At 40.7% G+C, this 19,652-nt stretch overlaps 1 protein-coding gene and 1 long non-coding RNA gene across 2 annotated transcripts in view; one reads left to right on the top strand and one right to left on the bottom strand.

Annotated features, from left to right (window-relative positions):
- The window catches only part of GNA13 (G protein subunit alpha 13), a 37,074-nt gene extending 25,441 nt beyond the window's left edge, over positions 1-11,633 (bottom strand). Inside the window, exons 1-2 of the mRNA XM_039859204.1 lie at positions 11,155-11,633; positions 8,571-8,797 (exon numbers count right to left, since the gene is read on the bottom strand). Coding sequence (XP_039715138.1) covers positions 8,571-8,797; positions 11,155-11,437 — 510 coding nt within the window. The 5' untranslated portion in view covers positions 11,438-11,633. The remainder of the gene's footprint in view (positions 1-8,570; positions 8,798-11,154) is intronic.
- Positions 11,634-11,659: 26 nt separating this feature from the next.
- On the top strand, positions 11,660-18,703 carry LOC120600002 (uncharacterized). Its single transcript, XR_005652052.1, has 3 exons — positions 11,660-13,192; positions 15,752-15,834; positions 16,018-18,703. It is a non-coding gene; the product is annotated as an uncharacterized LOC120600002 (long non-coding RNA).
- The last annotated feature ends 949 nt before the right edge of the window (positions 18,704-19,652 follow it).

The raw sequence follows: 19,652 nt of genomic DNA on the forward strand, positions 1-19,652 counted from the left end.
CCCCCTGAGATTTGCTAACCAAGGCCTTCTTGCTCCCATTGCCTTTGACATCTGCTCTTCACTTAATCCCTATTATTTTTGAAGCTGTAGCTAATAAAGACAGTTCTATTGTAAATTTGTAAATGTGACAAGTTAGTAACAGTTAAAAATAGCAAATCGTTTGTACTGCAACATTTTAACTCAATAGGCTAAATCACGTTACTCTTTTTTTTTTACTATTTCAATTAGAATAAACGGTATTTGCAGCTTTGTGAATATACAGCATTCAATTACTTATTAGTTTTTAAAAATCAATAAAAATGAATTTAGAGACCGTCTTACATTTGAAAATCAATTTGTCTAAAGTATAATCACGTATATCTTCTCACTTACTGGGCCTCCTGTAGCAGAGTTGACAGTCTCTCTAGCAACTTGGAAAACCTAGTGCAGTTGCTCATTACTAATAGCTCCCAGGAATTTTTCTTTCCTTTAAATTATCAGTAAATGGATACAACCACACTTCACATCATGAAGCCTAAATGAAAAATGCATGATGCTTAAGATGACAAATTCTCTATACAACTTCTATTGAGGCAGTTTGTCCTATTTAACAGAAAAACAATTTTAAAAAAGATTACCCAGGGAATAGGAAAATAACCAGAATATTGAAGAGGAAAGTGAAAGTCTTTTGCCCCAATTATTCATTATTCCACCTTTTTCTTTAATCTTTCTAGAAGAGTTAAAAGAGAAATGTCCTATTAACAGGCTAAACATAGCTGCTCCAGTTCAAAGAACCCAAAGAAGCTGTTATACTATTTTTCGGGGGTGGGGGTGGGGCAGGGGATTTAGAAAAGTTTTGTTTGTTGGCTAACATTGTTTTTAAATGCCAAAATCAATAAAATGTTTTTTCTTTAGGAGAGTAAATTTGAAATTTGTTAATTTGCTCCATGAGAAAAAATAGGAATTCCATTAGACTGTTTTTAGTTTTTTGTTGTTTCTTTTACCAAAATGGTCAAAAGTTATAAAATATCTTAAAAAGTGACATGGAATCTTAAAAAAGCATTCTGCATTTTATAAATATAAAAAAATTTTTTACTTTGGAAAAAGAAACCAAAATACCCTCTTTAACCCAAGTACTAGCAAAGCCTCTGCCCATCACGGGACAGGAAATGGCAGAAAAGGAAAGAATATACCTGTGTGCGGGTGGAGGGTCACGACAGGGGAGGAGGGAGAGAAGAAAAGCAGTATATTCAGTGGGAGTGGCAGAGCACCTGCACACATGCCAAAGGCATCTCACCACACCTCCAGCAGGAAGATAAGGATTTGTCTAATTTCACCTACACCTCAAATTGAAAATCAAGCAAAGTAACATGAGAAGGTAACAAGAACCAACGTAGTATGAAAATCTCAAATCTCTCTTATTTATGCTTTATTAGAGACAACATAAGGTCTAATGAGAATGTAAATCATATTCTGTTATTTAGAATTCAGAATTTTTTTATACTGGTAATCAAGTTTAGAGTTAATCAAATCAAAGCTTACAGTACCTTATTTTTAAAAAAGCTACTTATGGTTTATGCACATATGGCTAAATAATGTTAATTAAGAATATGATTAATGTGTGTCAAGTACTGTGCCAAAAACTCCGCATGTGTTATCTCATGTAATCCATACGATACTAGGTCCCCCAATCGTCCTCACTTTATAGTTGAGAAACAGAAATTCAGAGACACTGAGGGATCTGCTCAAGTTCACCCAGTGAGTGGCACAGCTAGGACACGAATTCTGGCTGCCCATTTAGTTCTACTTTATCCCACTGCATAGTAGAAAACCATATCAAAATTTAAGGTCATCATATTAAAATCATTTGTAAATGTTTTACAATATGTAAAGTCAATCAACAAATTTGAATGTGGTTATTTTCTAATTTGCCTGGAAGACACCAAGTTTCACGTAGCAAAACACGGCTCTTGTGACTGAGACCAAAAATCAAAATAAATCAACAAAGAGTAATTCTACTCAAGTATTTGCATCTATCATAGAGTAGTTGGGGATGAAAAGTGCACCAACTACACTGAAAATTTTTTTTATTTGATTTGCCAGAAGAGATATTAAATTTGAAAGATTAAGATAAAACAACTGCTATCACTGTAGCAGACTGGTAACTTTAGCAAAGGCCACTGAAGTCAGTTCTCAAAACAAAACTATTTCCTTGATCCATATCAGCTCATTCTAATAATGCTCTGCTAATATGGATGAAACAAATTCTCTTGAAAAAAAAAGGCATCCTGCAAAAAAAAAAAAAAGTTCACCGTATACACAAAAGTGAATTGTATCATGTAGCTAGAAAAAAATGAAGTTCTTTCAAACAAGGAAATAAAAACCACTGTTAATTTCCAGAAATACACACTTAAAAAAGTAGGTAGTTTCTAACTGGAACAAAAATTTTCAACAAACTGCACTCTGGAATGCTCCTAAGTAGTAGGAAACCTGTGACAATCACACGAGAAACACTGCAAAGCAGCTAAACGGAAGTAACAGAATAAAAGTGTTCTGCTATCCCCTTCTCCAAACTGAGAGCGACTGCAGGCCAGGTAAGTGCCCATTTCCAAATGACACTTTCCTACAACAATATGTGGCTTCCTTTCAGGTAACTGGCTGTCATTAAACTTTTATTTTTCAGGGTCCATTAAAAACCATGTCCACAATAAAATAAAAATAAATAAAAACCACGTTCATTGATGGAACATCAGTTGAGGATCACTAGTAGTACATTTGGTTTTCAAGGAAGTCAAGACTCAAACAGCCTTTACCATGATGAATGGTGGTTAGGATGAACTAACTGTACCACTCTAAGTTAGTAAGTTTACCATTAAATGTCTTTTAAGATTATTTATATCGTAACTACAAACTAAGTTAATAAAGTAAAAAGGGAATGGCACAAGGATATTATGAAAGTTCAGAATATAAACAGAATGTGACTACCAATGCAATACTATGTATTCTGAATACAACCTTATATGCATTTAAAATAATAATGTGCTAGATCTTATAAGGGGAGTGGTAATATTTGGGTGTATGAGTGTTGGTCAAAAGAGGCTGGAAATGAAAGGAAAAAAATGCTCCATGGATATATTTTAGTTCTTGCAAAATGGCTTAGTGGCCAGTGCTGTGGACCAGGAGTTGGTCTGGGTTCCAGGGTCTATCCTACCATCATTTACTAGCTCTGCTTTCTGAAGCATCAAGAAACCTACCTGCATTTGAATTTTTTAACCTGTGAAATGGGGACAATAACATATATTTTATTTCTCTCTCATTTTTAAAGGATGATGTGATGATGTATATGATAGAGCTTTGAAAAGTACAATAAAACATAAGGTATTAAAAAGTGATATAATTTTCAGCACTTTAATTTTCTGGAGGAGGAAACTGGCACTGGTTTGGAGCTAAAATGACCAGATACTTCAACTTAGTTGGGCTACTCCCTATTTGTGAAAGGTCAAAGGGAATAACAATCTAGGGAGTCCTTTGACCATTATGCTTTTGTTAAAAGCAAGCTCACGAATCTTTCTCCTGGGTTAGGTCCACTCTCTAATAAAGAATTCTGAAACTAATACCTGGTTTTCATAACAAAATGATTTCCTTGCTTCATCCCTTAGTTGTTTAACAAACATTTTCAGAGCAACATAAATTGCTGTACCACTAGCTTTGTTTAGCAATAAAAGGTTATATAGAAACCAGCAGTGTTTTACAAACCCCCTTCGGCACCTAGAGCCCACACATACCAGCTTCTACTCCCCCACCCCAAAATAAGATATAAACATGAACGCATCGATATTACACAACACGTCAAGGCATATACTTGTGTATGCATGTATATGTGTACATGTGATCTCAGGAAGTTGTATTATGCACATGGCAAGACAGCCTCCCTGTTTTTGATGTCAACAGTACTACAGCACTGGGCTCCCAAGGTCTGGATAAATGCAACCACTCTGACATCTGATCAAACAGGAAATTCTATCTATAGAGACCTGAATTTTAAAACCTCTACAATCTCTTAATGTTATATATAATGTTTATGTTATATAAGCTGAAATATTTTACCTTAGCCCTAGAATCAGTTAGACAACAGGTGTTTAGCAACTTGAAGTCAAAGTCCTGTTTTGATTTTATTCATAGAAAAAATGAACCAAATCCTTCAACAGAAACATAATAATAGTTCACAACTAAAAGCAGTAATTGATTCACTTTTTAAAGCAACTCTAAATTAGGCTTAAAGAATAAACCAATGCCTCTAACTCTATAGTACTTCAAACTCATGCTGCAGTACAAATAAAGAAATAAACATTTTACCACAGCCTGAAGTTCTTATTTTACTTAACACTCAGCTCTTTTTTAGCAGCCAATGCATGAGATTAAATAGTTACTTTGTTATACAGACTGAAGGAACTCTGTCTTAATGAATAAGTTACATAGGCTTAGAGAAAATTATCAAGTACAAACTGTACTACTTAAGAAAAATTAAGTCTAACTGAAGGTACCATGATAACAAACAATTCTGGTTTCAGGGACTACAAAGAAAGACTGGTCATTACAGGAAGTTGTATTAATGCTGACAAAGTTAAAGTGTTTATAGAAACTATGAAGCTCTAGAGTGTTCCTTCCAGTGTCATACTTTCCTGCCCTATATAACCAGTTCTATAAAATTTTGCTTACATTTCTGTACAAATAACTATAATTGGCAGTGATTCCTAGTCATTTTGTTAGTTTTGCTACAGAGTTCCAGTTGTACCGTTTCCCAGCCAACCCTGGACCCCCATTTCTTTAGTCATCTAACTTAACCAAATTCCCTATTGTCACATAAGAGGTTTTTCTAAAGAGAGGGTGTCTCGTTAGTGTAATGACAGGCTATATATAGTGAATGTACAGCCAAAGCAGAGCATTACAAACATTGAATCTAGTACTAAAAGAGACCACTTCTTGGGATTTTTATCCTCAGTGTGCTAGTTTATAAAAACTAGAATGGCACCTTAATATATTAGATTCTTTTTCCACAGTAAGCTATTTAGCTGAGCCATAATGAAACTAACCAGAAAAGGAAATGTTTGCCTTTGAGAACTTGGGGAAAAAAACTTTCATGTTTGCACCGAAGTTATTACTAACAAACGAATGGCCTGCTAAAAACCTAAGCTGTGATATCACTACTCTATCCCTTGTCCCAAAAACTGATTACAGGGCCGTCGCTCATCTTAAACAAAAAAGGCATAGAGAGGCTTAAAAAAACTCTCTCCATTTTCTTGCCCTTCAATGTGCATTAATAAGTTTAATAATTAATTCAATTTGCATTAAGTTTAATCATTAGTTAAAACAAAAACGGTTAATTTTATCTAACTCCTATTTCCCCCGATGTTTACTTTTTCTATCAAAGAGTCAAGAATATACATTGTTAAAGAAAACGAAAACAAATTATGATTCTGTAATACAAGCATGTCCCACCTCCTGGAAAATTAACAAACTAGCATAGAGAAATAATCTATATTTCCTGGAAGGAACTTAATGTGGGATTTTTTTTTCTAGAAGAAACTTATAATTCAGAATATTTAAAAAATGAGGAAATAAAATAAGTGTCAGGCCCCATGCTAGTGAGAGAAAAAAACAAGAAAGACACACCAAAGGAGCTTCTACTTTAGTGGGAGACCCAAACGCGACTGCAAATAATTCGAACACAGGCAAGTAGATGAGCGTTAGAAAACAAGCAAACCGTGGAGAGCACACGGAAGAAAAGGCAGAGAGGCATTCCAGCCAGGATGACTGCGGAAAGCTTCGACCCTAGGGCACGGTTCCTCACTGTGGCCAAGGAACAAATTCATCCAAAACACCTATGGCTGTGGCTAAAAATTCAGATCACTGCGTCCCATCTCAGATTCCTGAATCAGATCCTCTTGTGAAGTCTCAGAATGTTTTTTTGTTTTGTATCTAACAAGCATTCCAGTAAATCTGATGCAAGGGGTCCATGAGCTACATTGCCTCACTAAAACCTGATTACCACTGTTCTAAGTGAGTGGTAGGACCTAATGAACGGACACACCCTGGACACACCCTGGACACACCCTGACGGGAGGGATTCAGTGAAGACAGCCATGGAAATGGAACATCAGGGTCTGTGGGAATTGAGGGGTTACACGGTACATGCAGTGGTCAAATGAAACATATTGTTGGAATCACACGAAGGTGAGCTAGTCCTGACTCACATAAAGAGGTTGAACTATGTTCTGCAGGCAATGGCAAATGAGCAAAGCTTTCTGTGCAAACTCATGTTAATTTGACCAAGATTACCTGGGATTATAAGCAATAGGTACCAGAACAATAATGGAAAGGAGAAAATGGAAGCAATAGACTTTGCAGGAGTAAAAAAAGACAGGACTTGGGGATCTGCTGTATGCAGACAAGTGAAGGAACTGAACATGACTTTGAGAAAAATTTTAAATGAGTCAAGTGCCTTCTCAGTGTCCACCATTACACGCCAAGTACCACACCACATCCAAAAGTATGAGAGCCATTAATTCGATGTAATAATTCAGCACCTACGATACGTGCCAGGTGTCATTAAAAATGCTGCGGATACACACAGGAAAAAAATGCTTTTTTTCCAAGAATTTAAAATTAGATCTTGCCCTGTTCCTCTTGTCTTGTGTCCCTACTTTGTATCAAGAAAAAGTATGTCTGGAACTTGTCTCTCCCTGCCTGTGACGCCTTCTTTGCTCTCACAGCATTAGCTGGCTCAAGTCAAGAACATGCAAAGTCCTCATCCTGAGTGGTTTTCCCTACTTGTTCTTAATGGTAAGTAAACATTTAGGAATGCTTTCTCCACAATGACAAGACAGTCTTGACATGAGGCTCTTAGACATGAAGGTCCAAACTGAAGAAGTGTCAGTGAAGTCCACCCTCAACTGAATGGACTTATGGAACTTTCCTACAGAGAACTTTAGAGTACAGTCATTTATTCATTCAGCCTTATGTACTATATGCTGTTACAGATGAATGTTTCTTCTCTGACCTGGAAGGATATCATCCTGAGAACACTTAGAGTGGAAAGTGTGGTTTGTTGAGAAAACGAACTAAGAAGAAAAGAGAATAAGCAGCACTTAAAAACAGGAGAGAGGGTGCAGGGAGACAAGGGTTGTGTGGAGGAATTTATGCAAGACTACCAAGAATAACATAACAAATACTGACCAAAGGACAAAAATTAACCATAAGTCTGAGGTTTGGATGGCAGTCACTTATCAAGTTAAATTAATAATTTTCAACACATAATACTGTCAGCTACTCAATCACAATAATAACGTGAGAAAGTCTCTGCCTTTCATTAAGGGACAAATTACTTGATAAGATACATACACCAAAGAAAACTATACAAAACAGCACATAATCAAGTACTAGGCTGTATGACGTGCAGGAGAGCCATAATTCAGAGAAAGAAAAGATTCAGGTATCAGTTTTAGAAAAAGCTATCAAACACCTTTCTAGAACTTTTAATAGCCAAGACTGTTGAGTACAAACGGTAATAGCAAAGACTGCTGGCTGCACCTCATTTTGTAGCCACACTCCAAAATGTGGATCATTTTAATGCCAGTGACATCATCAAACAACTTTCTAAGCAGTTTCATTTTTAACTGTCACTTTATTTTGACTATATTACAGTGAAACACTTTAGATCTAAACTACCTCCAAATTGCATACAGTCTAGATTGCTATCATTCCTGGGATCTTTCCAGTCTTTGGCAAATAAAACCTAGAATACAATCCAAGCATTCACAATTAAATTACAAAGCACTTGATTTTAAAAAAAATCTATTTCGATTATCTTTGGATTTTTAACCTAGATTGAATCCTTTCTCTTCCACCCTCCCTTCAAAGATTTGTAACAGCTACAATGTTTTATGGGTACTCTTGTTTAAGACGAAGTAGAAAAAATATATATATAATAAATTCTAGGTGTTTCCCATGTGAAAACAGAGATCCAAAAAATAACGAAGGTTTTTTTGTTGTTGCTTAAGAAGGAACATTTTGTTAAATGTGCTTAAAAGCCTTAAAAAAAAAAAAACGCAAAAACAGAATGCAAATATATAAAAAGCACAATGACAAACATTAAGGACTTTAATCTCTCTCTACATTAATATGCATCATAAAATGAGTACCTCTAAAGACTAAACAGCACATGTGAATCTAGTTCAGTTATTAACTCTTAGTTCAAGAGTAAAAGGTCGATTTTTTAAAGAATGAATATTATTGCTGTAATTGGGAGGAAATTCCTTTCAAAAGTACAAAATTAGAAGTACCTACAAAAATCATTATGATCTTACTTTCAAAAAGGAAAATGACCAATTAAATGTAATAGCTTCAAATCTATGGGGTTTACCTCATTTTTATCTTCTTTAGTAAAAAGCTCATCTACATAGCTATCTTAATTTCTAAGACTACAGTTCTGCACAGATATATTATATTGTGGAAGTCAGTGAAAAGGGTGTGCTAGACTCAGATATTAATAAATATCATTAAACTAAAATATTTCAAAAGAAATCTCTTACCAGCTGAAATTCTCGACGCCGGTCATAGGCATTCTGTATGCCGCTGTCTGCCCATAACGCTCTTATAGCCGGAAGATATTGTAAAAAAACTCGAGTTTCCACCATTCCCTGTGCCGCCAGGGTGGACCGGGTGTCAAATGACATCATCTTGTCTCCGTTGAGCTGGTTTGAGTTATCTCCCCAAGGAATATGAAGCTTCTCTCGAGCATCTACCAGCACCCTCATACCTTTGTTAAAAAAAATAAAAAGTGACAGGAGTCATTAGTCTCACAGATTCTATTCCAATATTATTTTCCTAAACTTCTTAATTATTCCAGGTCCACCCGCTCCAAAAATGGAAACCAACATCAAAACAGACACCTGTAACTTCTCAGAGCTTAAAAAACTAAATTATTCAGTTATGTAAAAATTTATAAAATAACTTCAGAGTAGAAAGTATTCACAAGAGAACCAAAACTAGTGAGAAGAAATTATGCTGCAGAGCCTGATGTTCAGGCTCTGAAGAAAATGGCTGCAACCAACATTTTCTGAGACCCCCCCAAAAGACATTTATTTATGAAATACCAAGAACCAAACATTATTGCTGTGTTCTATTTGGTCCCTGAGCTCCCTGCTTATTTAATCCAACACCGAGTCGTCTAGGAACACATTCAAAACTCAAAAACCTGTCCCATACCAAGTTTCAAATAAGTGTAAGTCACAAGATGGCCTTAGGTTTCCCTAAAAGGGTAGAGGACCAAATGCGAAAAATATATAAAAACATTTCAACTCATAGAGATTAGTTCAAAACAGTATTTCTATTACTAAACTGTTACTTTTGGTCCATAACAGTCACATAACTATCAAGAAGTCATTTAGATAACTGAAAAACTTTTGCTGTTAATTTTCTGATCATGTCAGCCCCAAAAAAGTAGGTGTCTAGTGACTTCATCTCATAATCAATGCTCAAAGTAGGTCACACTTAGGATACATTTAAGAACCAGGTGTTTATCTGGCTCATAATCAGTTAACATGTCGACTCAATTCACTAACATAATTCCTTATGTTCAGCTGCATCAGGATACAAAGGTACCTTCAATTAACGGCTGGCAAGGCGGAGTCTGTGGCCTTGAAAGAGACTTTAATTAGTTTTGTACTAAACATTAAGATAGAATAAATACGACTGTTTTGCACAGCTTAACTACAACGGTACTAGGACTCAGAGCTCCTGACTTAGTGCTCTTCTGCTGTCACTACTACCCCCCAAAACTTCCTCCAACCCAACAGTTTTCCTTAACTCAGTATTGGGAGAGAAAACTGACCTGAAAGGGGTTGCTTAGATAGTTTCAGAAGAACAACAAAATCACATTTAAAAAAACACTCCTTGAAAAGACCTGAAATCTGTTGCAAACTCCTACATAACTGCTACTCAGGCGAAATAAGGAGAATCTGGATGCACCTGAAGTACCAGGCTCCGTATCTCAATTTTGCCAAAATAAATTTTGCTTTTTTTCATAAAGTAGAAAATATCTGATACTAAGAAAGATAAGTGCTAATTATCGTTCAAACGACAAAAGAAAAACCATCTTCTCTAATTCAGAGCCCAGAAATAAAATTCTTGTGTATTTTTCACTTAAGAACAAAATTTAATTTTTAAACATTTCCAAATAGCAACAGTGTCTATGACCCAAACTGACACTAATTCACTGACTACCTGTACAGGCTCCATATTACTTTTTGGCCAAAGATTCTTTCTTTCGATGCACAATTTAAATAATAGCAAGTGGTGGTACCCCCTGCACCCCCCGCCCCACCCCGGCCGCTTGCTCCCGCCCCCAGTTATTAAGCAAAAAACGAGAGTGGAACGTGTTGCATAGTGATTACAAGCAAACATCCTGCCCGACCGTGACACTGGGGAGAAAAACCACCGATGCTAACTTTTTTAGACTAACTGTATGGGTCTACTCTTTCGAGATGCCAGAACAGTAAACATGTCACCCTCAGGTTTCACATCCTTGCCCAAAAGGGACCAGGGGCTACCAACCTTCGCCCTTGACCAAAGTCTCGGGCAAAAGTTTCCTTATTGCGACGGTTCCAGAACTCCCTTGCTCAGGAGACGACCAAGAAGGCAGGGAGATGGGAGCAGACCGACCCCATGTGACTTGGGTCACCCACCCAGGGCGGCAAGGCTGGGCAGGCAGCGCCGGGGTGGTGGGTGGGGTGTAGGGATGGGGTTGGCTCTCGGGTCTTCCTGCCCCGTCTGGAGGGAAGATAGGAGAGGGCACCCCGCACCCCGGGGCACCCGGCTAGCCTCACTTCCCTCCGGGAGGAAACAAGGCAAGCGGTGGGGTGGGGGGTGGGGGACCTGCCGTGCCGCCCACCCGGGCGTCAAGAAGGAAAGCGGGGCGCCCGAGCGTGCTCGGGACAAGGGCACTCCTGGCAGGCAGAACCAGTACCCGGGGCGCGCCCCCTTCCCGCCCGCCCGTTGGGCCCGGTCCTCTGCCAGGCACAGAGAGAACGAGGGCGGTGCCCGGCCCCACGCCGGCCGCCGCCCCCGGCCGCGGCCGCGGCCCTCGGTCCCCCGGCTCCGACCCCCGCGCGGCACCTTTGATCACGTTGCTGTAGATGGTGGGGCGAAACTCCTCGCGCGCGCGCTGGTCGAAGTCCTGCCCGTGGATGATCCGCATCTGCTTCAGAAAGGTGGACTTGCCGCTCTCGCCCGCGCCCAGCAGCAGGATCTTCACGAGCCGCTTCACGTAGGTCTTCTCCCGCGACAGACATTTGTCGATCTCCTTGGACTTGCGCTGCTGCTCGGCCTCGCCGCTCGTCAGCACGCAGCCGGGGAAGCACACGGACAGCACGGACCGCGACGGCAGGAAGTCCGCCATCTTGCCGCCGCCGCCGCCGCCACCTCGGCGGGCCCCTCCGGCTCCCTCCACCTCCTCCTCGGGCGGCAGGCGACTCCGGCACCACGGCTCGAAGGCGGGGAGCGCTGTGGCGGCCCGAGCGCGCCGGGGGAGGGAGGGAACGAGTGAACTGACTCGCAGGGCGGGCCGGGCAGGGCGGGCCGGGCAGGCCGGGGAGGGAGGGAAGAAGGGCGGGCCCGGGAGGGGCGGTGGCCCCGGGGCGTGCGCGCGCCCGCTGCCTCCAGGGGGCGCGCACGCACGCTGCGGCCGCTCCCCCGCGCCGGCGGGTCACGCTCCAGCTCGCGTGCGCGCGGGCGTGTGGTCACGTAATCTCCGGAAGGGCCGGGCGCGCGCCTCCGGCGCCCTACTTTCTGTTTTACTTTAAGTAGCTGCGCCCACTTACGGGCAGAAGGTCTGTTTCCCAGCACCCTGGAGGCTTGAGACCTGGTCGCCGACTCTGCCCTTTAGGGTCCTCAACCGCTCACGCCTCTCATTCTCCGAGGTTTCCTGCCCACCGCCTGCTGTCACCGTTCGCGCGCCTTATTTCCAAGCCTTTCGCTGGAAACTTATTTAAACAGCTGGCGCGAGCCTGGAGGATTTTGGGTGCATTTTCTTTAGTGGTTTCCTTGACATCCTGCTTTCCCAAGCCCCAAACGATAACTAAACGTCATCAATCCACCCACCGAGCTATTTTTGGTCGTCTCGGACCCCTGCAAAGACACCCCCCACAAACCCCATTTAGGAAAAAGAAGTGGAGTTGAAGTTTATCTGAGATGTGCTAGGAGGGATCGTTAATGTTTCATTAATATGGCTTCCCACCCGAGCTGCCACGCTGAAATCAGTGGATGGTAGCTGCAGCAGGGTGAGGTCATGGTGAAAAATCCCCCTAAACCGGACACTGTGATGCAGACTCTTCCCTACAAGGAAGCAGATAAGCAAGCAAACGGCACGGGCGCAGGCAAACTTTAGGTTTCCTGCCAGATCAGAGAGGATATGACCAGCCAAGGGACTTTTTTCTGTCCTGATGGCAGATTCAGGCCAAGACACCTGAAAAGGCTGCCAGGAGACAAGCAACAAGTGACAGCTGGGTTAGCAGAGAGACTGTGCAGCATGAACCCCGGAAGCCAACTTCTTCATTCTTAGTATTTAGTTTCAAGTGTTAAAAGCCATTTTGGCCTGTTTCTCTTTTTGGCAGTACAACCGCAAATACTCCTTGACCTGGGCTCATGTAGCTCAGAACTACCTATGTGTTAGATAGTTGAGGTGAGAGGTCAGCACCCTGAGAAGCTCATGAAACAGGTTTAAATTTTTTAAAAAATCAGTGCTAATCAGCTTACTGTCAGCGTCGGGTTAATGGCTGAAGGGACTCAGTAAATTGGCTGCAGTAAACAATGCCTATAGCAGGACCATCTCTGATTGTCTTGGCCAAACCCATAGGGTAGAAAATCTGCGATATGCACAGTGGGGTCGGTTCAACCCCGTAACTGTAACTATAACTGTAACTAACTGTGGATCGATAAGGTTAGAATCACTGAGCAGTCGGTGCCCTCAGGCAAAATGCTTGGGAAAAGTGTCCTGGATGGAAGAGCTCTCTTGTCTCAACTGATGTTGGGGAGGCCTTGTTCTCCAACCAAGAAAGGACTAACCGCTGCCGAGCATTGGCCTCCAATCATCATCTCTACGTGGACTTCAGATTCTCATCTGAATTCTTCTGCAAAACTGGGAGGAGGAAAGCATGTAAGTTAGGTAGTTAAATTTTTTTTTTTTTGCTTATTCCAAAAGTATGTGCAACATAATGGAGAACCAAGGATGCCTAGGAGGCAGGAAGGTATTCCTGCCCAGCCAGTTCATGTCGTGACATGTAGAGTAGCAGAGAAAGCTGTTCAAAGCCCTGCCGTAACCTTGTGTTGGAACAAGCTTTGCTCAGATTGCGCCTAGCTGCTCTAATCAGTGTTTCTGTAAAAGAGATCTCTTTGGGCTCAGTTGGCAGTTTGGCTGCAGCAAGCCAACTGCTTCTAACTGTCTGATAATTAAGCCACCTTGAAATTGTAAGCATAAAAATGAGTTAGAGGTTTGGAGGTTCCTCAGAAAGTTAAACATAGGATTGCCATTAACCCAGCAATTCCACTCCTACGTATATACCCAAAAGAATTGAAAACAGGTGTTCAAAGAAAAAAATTGTACACCTATGTTCATGGTAGCACTATTCAGAATAGCCAAAAGGTAAGAGCAACCCATATATTCATCAATGGATGAATAAACACAAGGTGGTCTATCCATACAATGGAATTATTCAGCCATAAAAATAAATGGATGAACCCTGAAAACATACACAAGCCATACACAAAAGGCCACATATTGTAAAGTTCCAGTTCTATATAATGTCCAGAATAGACAAATCCACAGAAACGACAGGTCAATAGCTGCCAGGGCTTGGGGGGAGGGAAGAATGGGGAGTGACTTTTTAATAGATACAGGGTTTTTTTCTGGGGTGATGAAATGTTTAAAAACCAGATAGTGGTAATGGTTGCAGAACATAGTGAATGTACTAGATGCCACTGAATTGTCCACTTTAAAATGATCAAATGATGAATTTGATGTTATATGAATTTTATCATAATAAAAAATGAGGCCAGGGAAATAATATTTCCTGTAAAAGAAAAGTTATCAGCATCATTTAACACCGAAGTACCAACAGTGTGCAATAGTCAATGAATGAAAGTGTGATTGTGTTCGTTTTAAAATAACACTAACAGATTATTTGCACCAGAAGCAAATTTACTCTGGCAATATCTATGGATCAATAGGGTCAGAAGTATCAATTAAAATATCAGGAAACTCAGTACATTGTAACCTGAAGCATTGGTGATATTTTAATTTTTGGATGAATTTTTCATAACAAAAAAATCCAAACTTGTTAGGGAGTATAGAGTCTATTGATAAGAATTGAATCTGCTGGATGCTGTATTTCCAATAAACTCAGATCTCTATTACTAGCCAGTTAATCCATATGCAAATGAAGGATTCAGATGCCCTAAGTAACTGCGATAAAATGATCGAAGAGTTGATTAGTTGCAATGCTTTTTTCTCTCTGGAAACTTAAAATCTAATGCCAAACGGTCTTGCAAGATAAATAATGAAGGTGTGACTAAAAATGTAGACATACATTTCCAAACGGCTTTTCTCCTTTAATGTGGTCAATTGAGGATGGAACAAGCCCTTTCCAACAATACTGCCAGTTCCTGAAATCCAAAATTTGTAACCCTTCTGTTGGAACTGAAGAAAGGCAGGCTTCCTACCTTATAGTCACAGCTTTTTTCCAATTAAAAAAAAAAAGTGGTACTTAGCTCATTTACCAACCTTTGTGCCAAATAACTTGGGCTATTTACATAAAAAATATTATCTTCAAAGGACAAAATTTTTGTCACCCTCAGACATATTCAAAGAATGTGCCAGAGGCTCTAGGAACAATTCCAAGAGGAGTTAATTTTTTTTTTGAATGATGGGAAATATTATTTAAATAAATATTTCGCCTGCCAAGGTGACTACTCACTACTCAGGATAGGACAACACCCACTTAGATATGTTTATTTAAAAATCAGCCACATTACCTGGTGGTTAAACCTTATGTTAATTTTCTAATAATGATGATGACGCACATCCAGGTTCTTGTTACACAACTCTGTTGTCTCATCATCAATATGAAACAGGTGGATTCTTATCCTTCCTCACAGAGAAAACAAGCACGGACTTTTCCTACCTTCCTTACTCTCTGAGAAGAGGAAGGGAATTCCCTAGCCCTTACATTTGTGTAACATTTTAAACGCCCCCAAAAGCACTTTGACCTACTTTATCTCATTCTCTGCTCACAATGGATGGCCTCCACAGGCGAGGAAGCTGAGGGGAACACAAGTTTAAGTGACATGCTCAAAGCCTCACTCAACCTGGCGGGTCACAGGGCCAGGGCTAGATGCCCCCTCTTTTGATTCTGAATCCAGTGCTCTTTCTGATATGCCAGAAGTGTCTTAGTGTCCCAAATGCCCGAGTATATGAAGTTCGAACTTAAGAAACAAGTAGCTAACTGTACTGAATCATGAGGTATCATAGAGTCCAATAGTTTTGCTGGTTTGCTGGTTGGTTGGTTGGTTGGTTGGTTGGTTGATTGGTTCATTGGTTGGTCTGTTTTTCCATTCCCTTTCAGGCTGACTGCCATCTCAAAGCTTACCACCTCTTAGGCTGATTCTGGTAAGATATTCCATACTTTGAGCTCAACCTCTGGTTTGTAAAATGTTCCAGGTGGCTGATGTAGAAATAAGAAAAAAGGAGCGAAGCTTATGGCAATATTGACGTGGTGGATAAGCCTGAGACATCCCCTTAAGGTGAGTTAGATATGAAAAGGCAACCTTTTTTGTAATGAAATCGATAGTGTCCTTACCAGAATAAGCCTCTCATGTGGAAAGTTTCATATGAAACTAGACATGTGGAATTGCATTGTTGGTGGATTTGTTGTTGTTTTTGTTAATGGAAAACATGACTTTAATTACTGGTTATATATTTCTCAGCCTCCGAGAAAGATCCATGAGCTGCTATGGACCAGCTGTGACCTCGCTCAGTTTATCCCAAGTCAGAAGCCTGTGCTGTCTTAAAGATACACACCAGCACGCATAGGAACTCTTATATCTTGCTTACTTCATCGGCCTTGTTTATGGGCAATCTATTTATATGACACTAAGCACAAGGCTCTGCCTGTAAATCTGAGATTCTTTCTGAGAAATTCAAAACATCCTGCTCAGTCCCTCTTCTTTATGTCCTCTTACAGCTATTAAAGATGAGAGATACTTTTTATGTTTTACTGCCCGTAAGTGGGCTGCCCTTTGCCAGAAAGAGTAACAATTCTTTAACATAAACTCTCTTTCTCCATGGAAGTTTAAATCTGCAGAGTCTCAATTTATTTCTGTGTCTTAAAATCCTCTGTTCCAGCAGGAATTTTCTTTCTTTTGGAACACTGGATTAGCAAGCTCGGACCTGCCACTTCCAGGAAGCATGCTCCAGGAACCACGCTAGCCAGCTAACACCACATGTCACGGCTTGTAGAACTAGTCTTTACCTCAGTATAAATGCCAGGGTGTGTTAGCTGGTCAAGTTGACCGTTAAGCAGTAAAAACTCACTCAGTGGCATTGAGACATAGTCCATGTGGCCTTTGTCAGACTGTGGCAGGCTGGCTACCAGAACAAATAATGTCATCAATATATCTGTCTCCAAACTCCTGTGTTAGCTGCTAAGGAAAAGAAGGACTAGGTCATGGCTGCATTCAGGGAAAAGCAGCAGCTGCTGAGTCAGAATCACAGAATTCGACGTCTAGAAGATATACTGTCACCGAGATCCCTCTCTTGCTTTAGTTATTAGCTTTCTCCTGGCTGTAGGAAGTTTGGGACAGGCCCATCCATGAGAAGATGAGAGGAGGAAATAAAAGCACGGGGAAGCTGCTCTATGTGTGTCAAGTAAATTTCACACATGTGATTTTATTCCCTTTCTTTGCTAATACACAGAACTATAATCTGAAAAATTCTCTTAAGTAGTAAGGTAATCCACTTTTATGTCTAAACTATACAAATATACAAATCGTAGCAGAATGTTTGCTAGTTGTTTCGTTTCCAGAGAGGGAGCACAGTAGCAGCGTGGTGGTGGGGACTTGGTGAGAAATCAGTTAACACACCTGAGCCTTGCCTGTCATATCTGTAAAATGGGAGCAGTTATATATAAAGATTCATCGTGACGATTAATTTATAGAACAAATGCACTGTGTCTGTCCAAAATGAGAGGTTCCGTTTTAAACTCTTTGAGGAAGGAGCAACCAGGCTTTTTAAAATGCCCTTTGAAACTTTAGCAACATTGTCATGGTCTGTTTGTTCTCCTGTATCTTTCCTGAGCCTTTCCTTCTGTGGTTTATGGTTTAAATGTATCTCTTCTCTTTCTTATGCTCAAGTTCATTCACAGCTGCTAATGTGTCCTGCAACTGGATGTGTTTCTGGTCAAAAGAGTCTAAGGCAACAATGAGAAAAATATATGCGTATTAGGGGTGGCCCCCTAAATCCAAACTCTGAAGAGGGGTGGGATTTATTATTTCCCACCAGCACTGTGGGCATAAGGAATCACCTCAACCAGAGAGCAGAGTTTCAGGTGGAGATGTCAACACAGTAAATTAAGAGCATGAGCTTTGTCTTCTAATCTATAAAGTGGGTATAATAATCTCAGAGTACTTGGAGGAATTATATAAGATGACAATGCAAGCTTCCAATCAATGGCATCATGCTTCCTTCTGTCAAGTGTTTACTTATCCAATTGGTGAACTTGTACCTATGTTGTCAAGGTCATGGGTAATGAAGAGATGCCTCAGACCACATGCTCAAGCTCTGTGCACAGACCCACCAATAGCCACTACTGGATAGCCCTCAGGCCTGACGGTGGGCACACTAGTGGTACAGAGTCCCCTGAAGACAGACTCAGGAGAACAGACTTGGACTGATTAAATAAGGAACTTTGGGATCTTGAGTATCTGGCATTGGGTCGGTGGGGAGGGGTCAGGAAGTCCAGACTCTGGGCGGGTCCCTTGACCTTACCCCATGAGTAGGGACAGCACCTGGAGAGGGCCAGAGCAAGACCCTTTAAAGCACTGGCTGACGTGAGGACTTCTCTTGCCTGGAACTAAGTGCATACTGGCTAGGAAGATATTATGAGATAGCATCTAAACTGACTCCTTTTTACAGACATGGGGTCTAAACTAGACTCAAAAACACCCATGTTCCTGGGCTGTTACAATGAATCCCAATAGGGAAATGTTGAAACTGCATTTAAATCATTTATCAGCTAGTCCTTGGTTGGGGACCTCTGGTAGGAGCCCGCTGAGGCTCTGGAGTGTCACTGCCCTTCCCAAGGCCACATTGGGCAAGAAGTCAATGAGCACTTTATAGGATAGCAGACACATAATGAGTTTGGACCAGTCTCCAGGTATCCATTCACCCTGCTCAAGGCCTCAGGGAAAGTGAAGAAAGTCACCCCCACGACGTTCAGCCCAGCTCCAGGAGGAGGTCGAGCTCCGCAGGGCTGCCTGTGTCTGTATTCGGGAGGACAGAAGGGTGCTCAGCTTTCATATTTCACTTAGCATGATACCCTCAAGATCCGTCTATGTTGTCGTGAATGGCAATATTTCATCTTTTATGGCTAAGTAGTGTCACACACACACACACACACACACACACACACACACACACATACCCATCACATGCCACATCTTTATTCATCCATCAGTGCTCACTTAGATTATTTCCATGTCTTGGCGATTGTAAATAATGCTATGAGGAGCATAAGAGTACATATATATACATATGAATTAGTGTTTTCGTATTTGGGGGGTAAATACTCAGAAGAGAAATTGCTGAATCATATGGTAGTTCTATTCTTAATTTTTTAAGGAACCTCCATACTGTTCTCCATAGTGGCTGCATGCAATAGAGTATACAGATAGTAAATTATATTGTTGTACATCTGAAATTTATATAGTGTTATTAACCAATGTGACCTCAAAAAATTAATATAAAAATCAAGATTAACACCTATTGCCTTAGGGGATTTTCTCTCTAAGAATTGAGCAAGTCACAGACTCTTAGCTAATTTGTTACAGTAATTAAAGAATTAGAATTTGGGGGGCTGTTTAACTCCCCTTGGGACAGACATAATTTACCCAATAGACTCACCTGGAAAGCACATGAGTTCTGCTAGAAAATCTAAACAAATTATATACCTACAATTTTGTCCTCAAAAGATTTATCCCTCCACAGACCTATTCTTAATGATTAAATCTTCATAAATGAAGGAACAAATAATAGTGTGGGCACTTTATCAATAGCCAGGAACTAGGAGGTATTTCTGAAAAGCCTTCCCTTCATCCTTTAGCATAATAATCTCATGGAATAATAGCATTTTCGTAAGGAGATGTTTCTTTTGACAAATTACTCTTGGTGAATTCCATGCCTATCCCAACAGTGCCTGCCATTTTTCTAGTTTGGCCAGCAGTGGTAGAAAACACCCAAAGTGCTTCCTGTTTGGGTTCTCAGGCTATCTGCTCCGATTCCCCCATCCCTTCTCTCCCCAGCTCAATTCCTTTCCCCGCCCCGCTCTCCTTTCCTGCCCTCTCTT

Source organism: Pteropus medius, unplaced genomic scaffold (assembly GCF_902729225.1).
Source record: "Pteropus medius unplaced genomic scaffold, Ma_sr-lr_union100, whole genome shotgun sequence".
NCBI lineage: Eukaryota > Metazoa > Chordata > Mammalia > Chiroptera > Pteropodidae > Pteropus > Pteropus medius.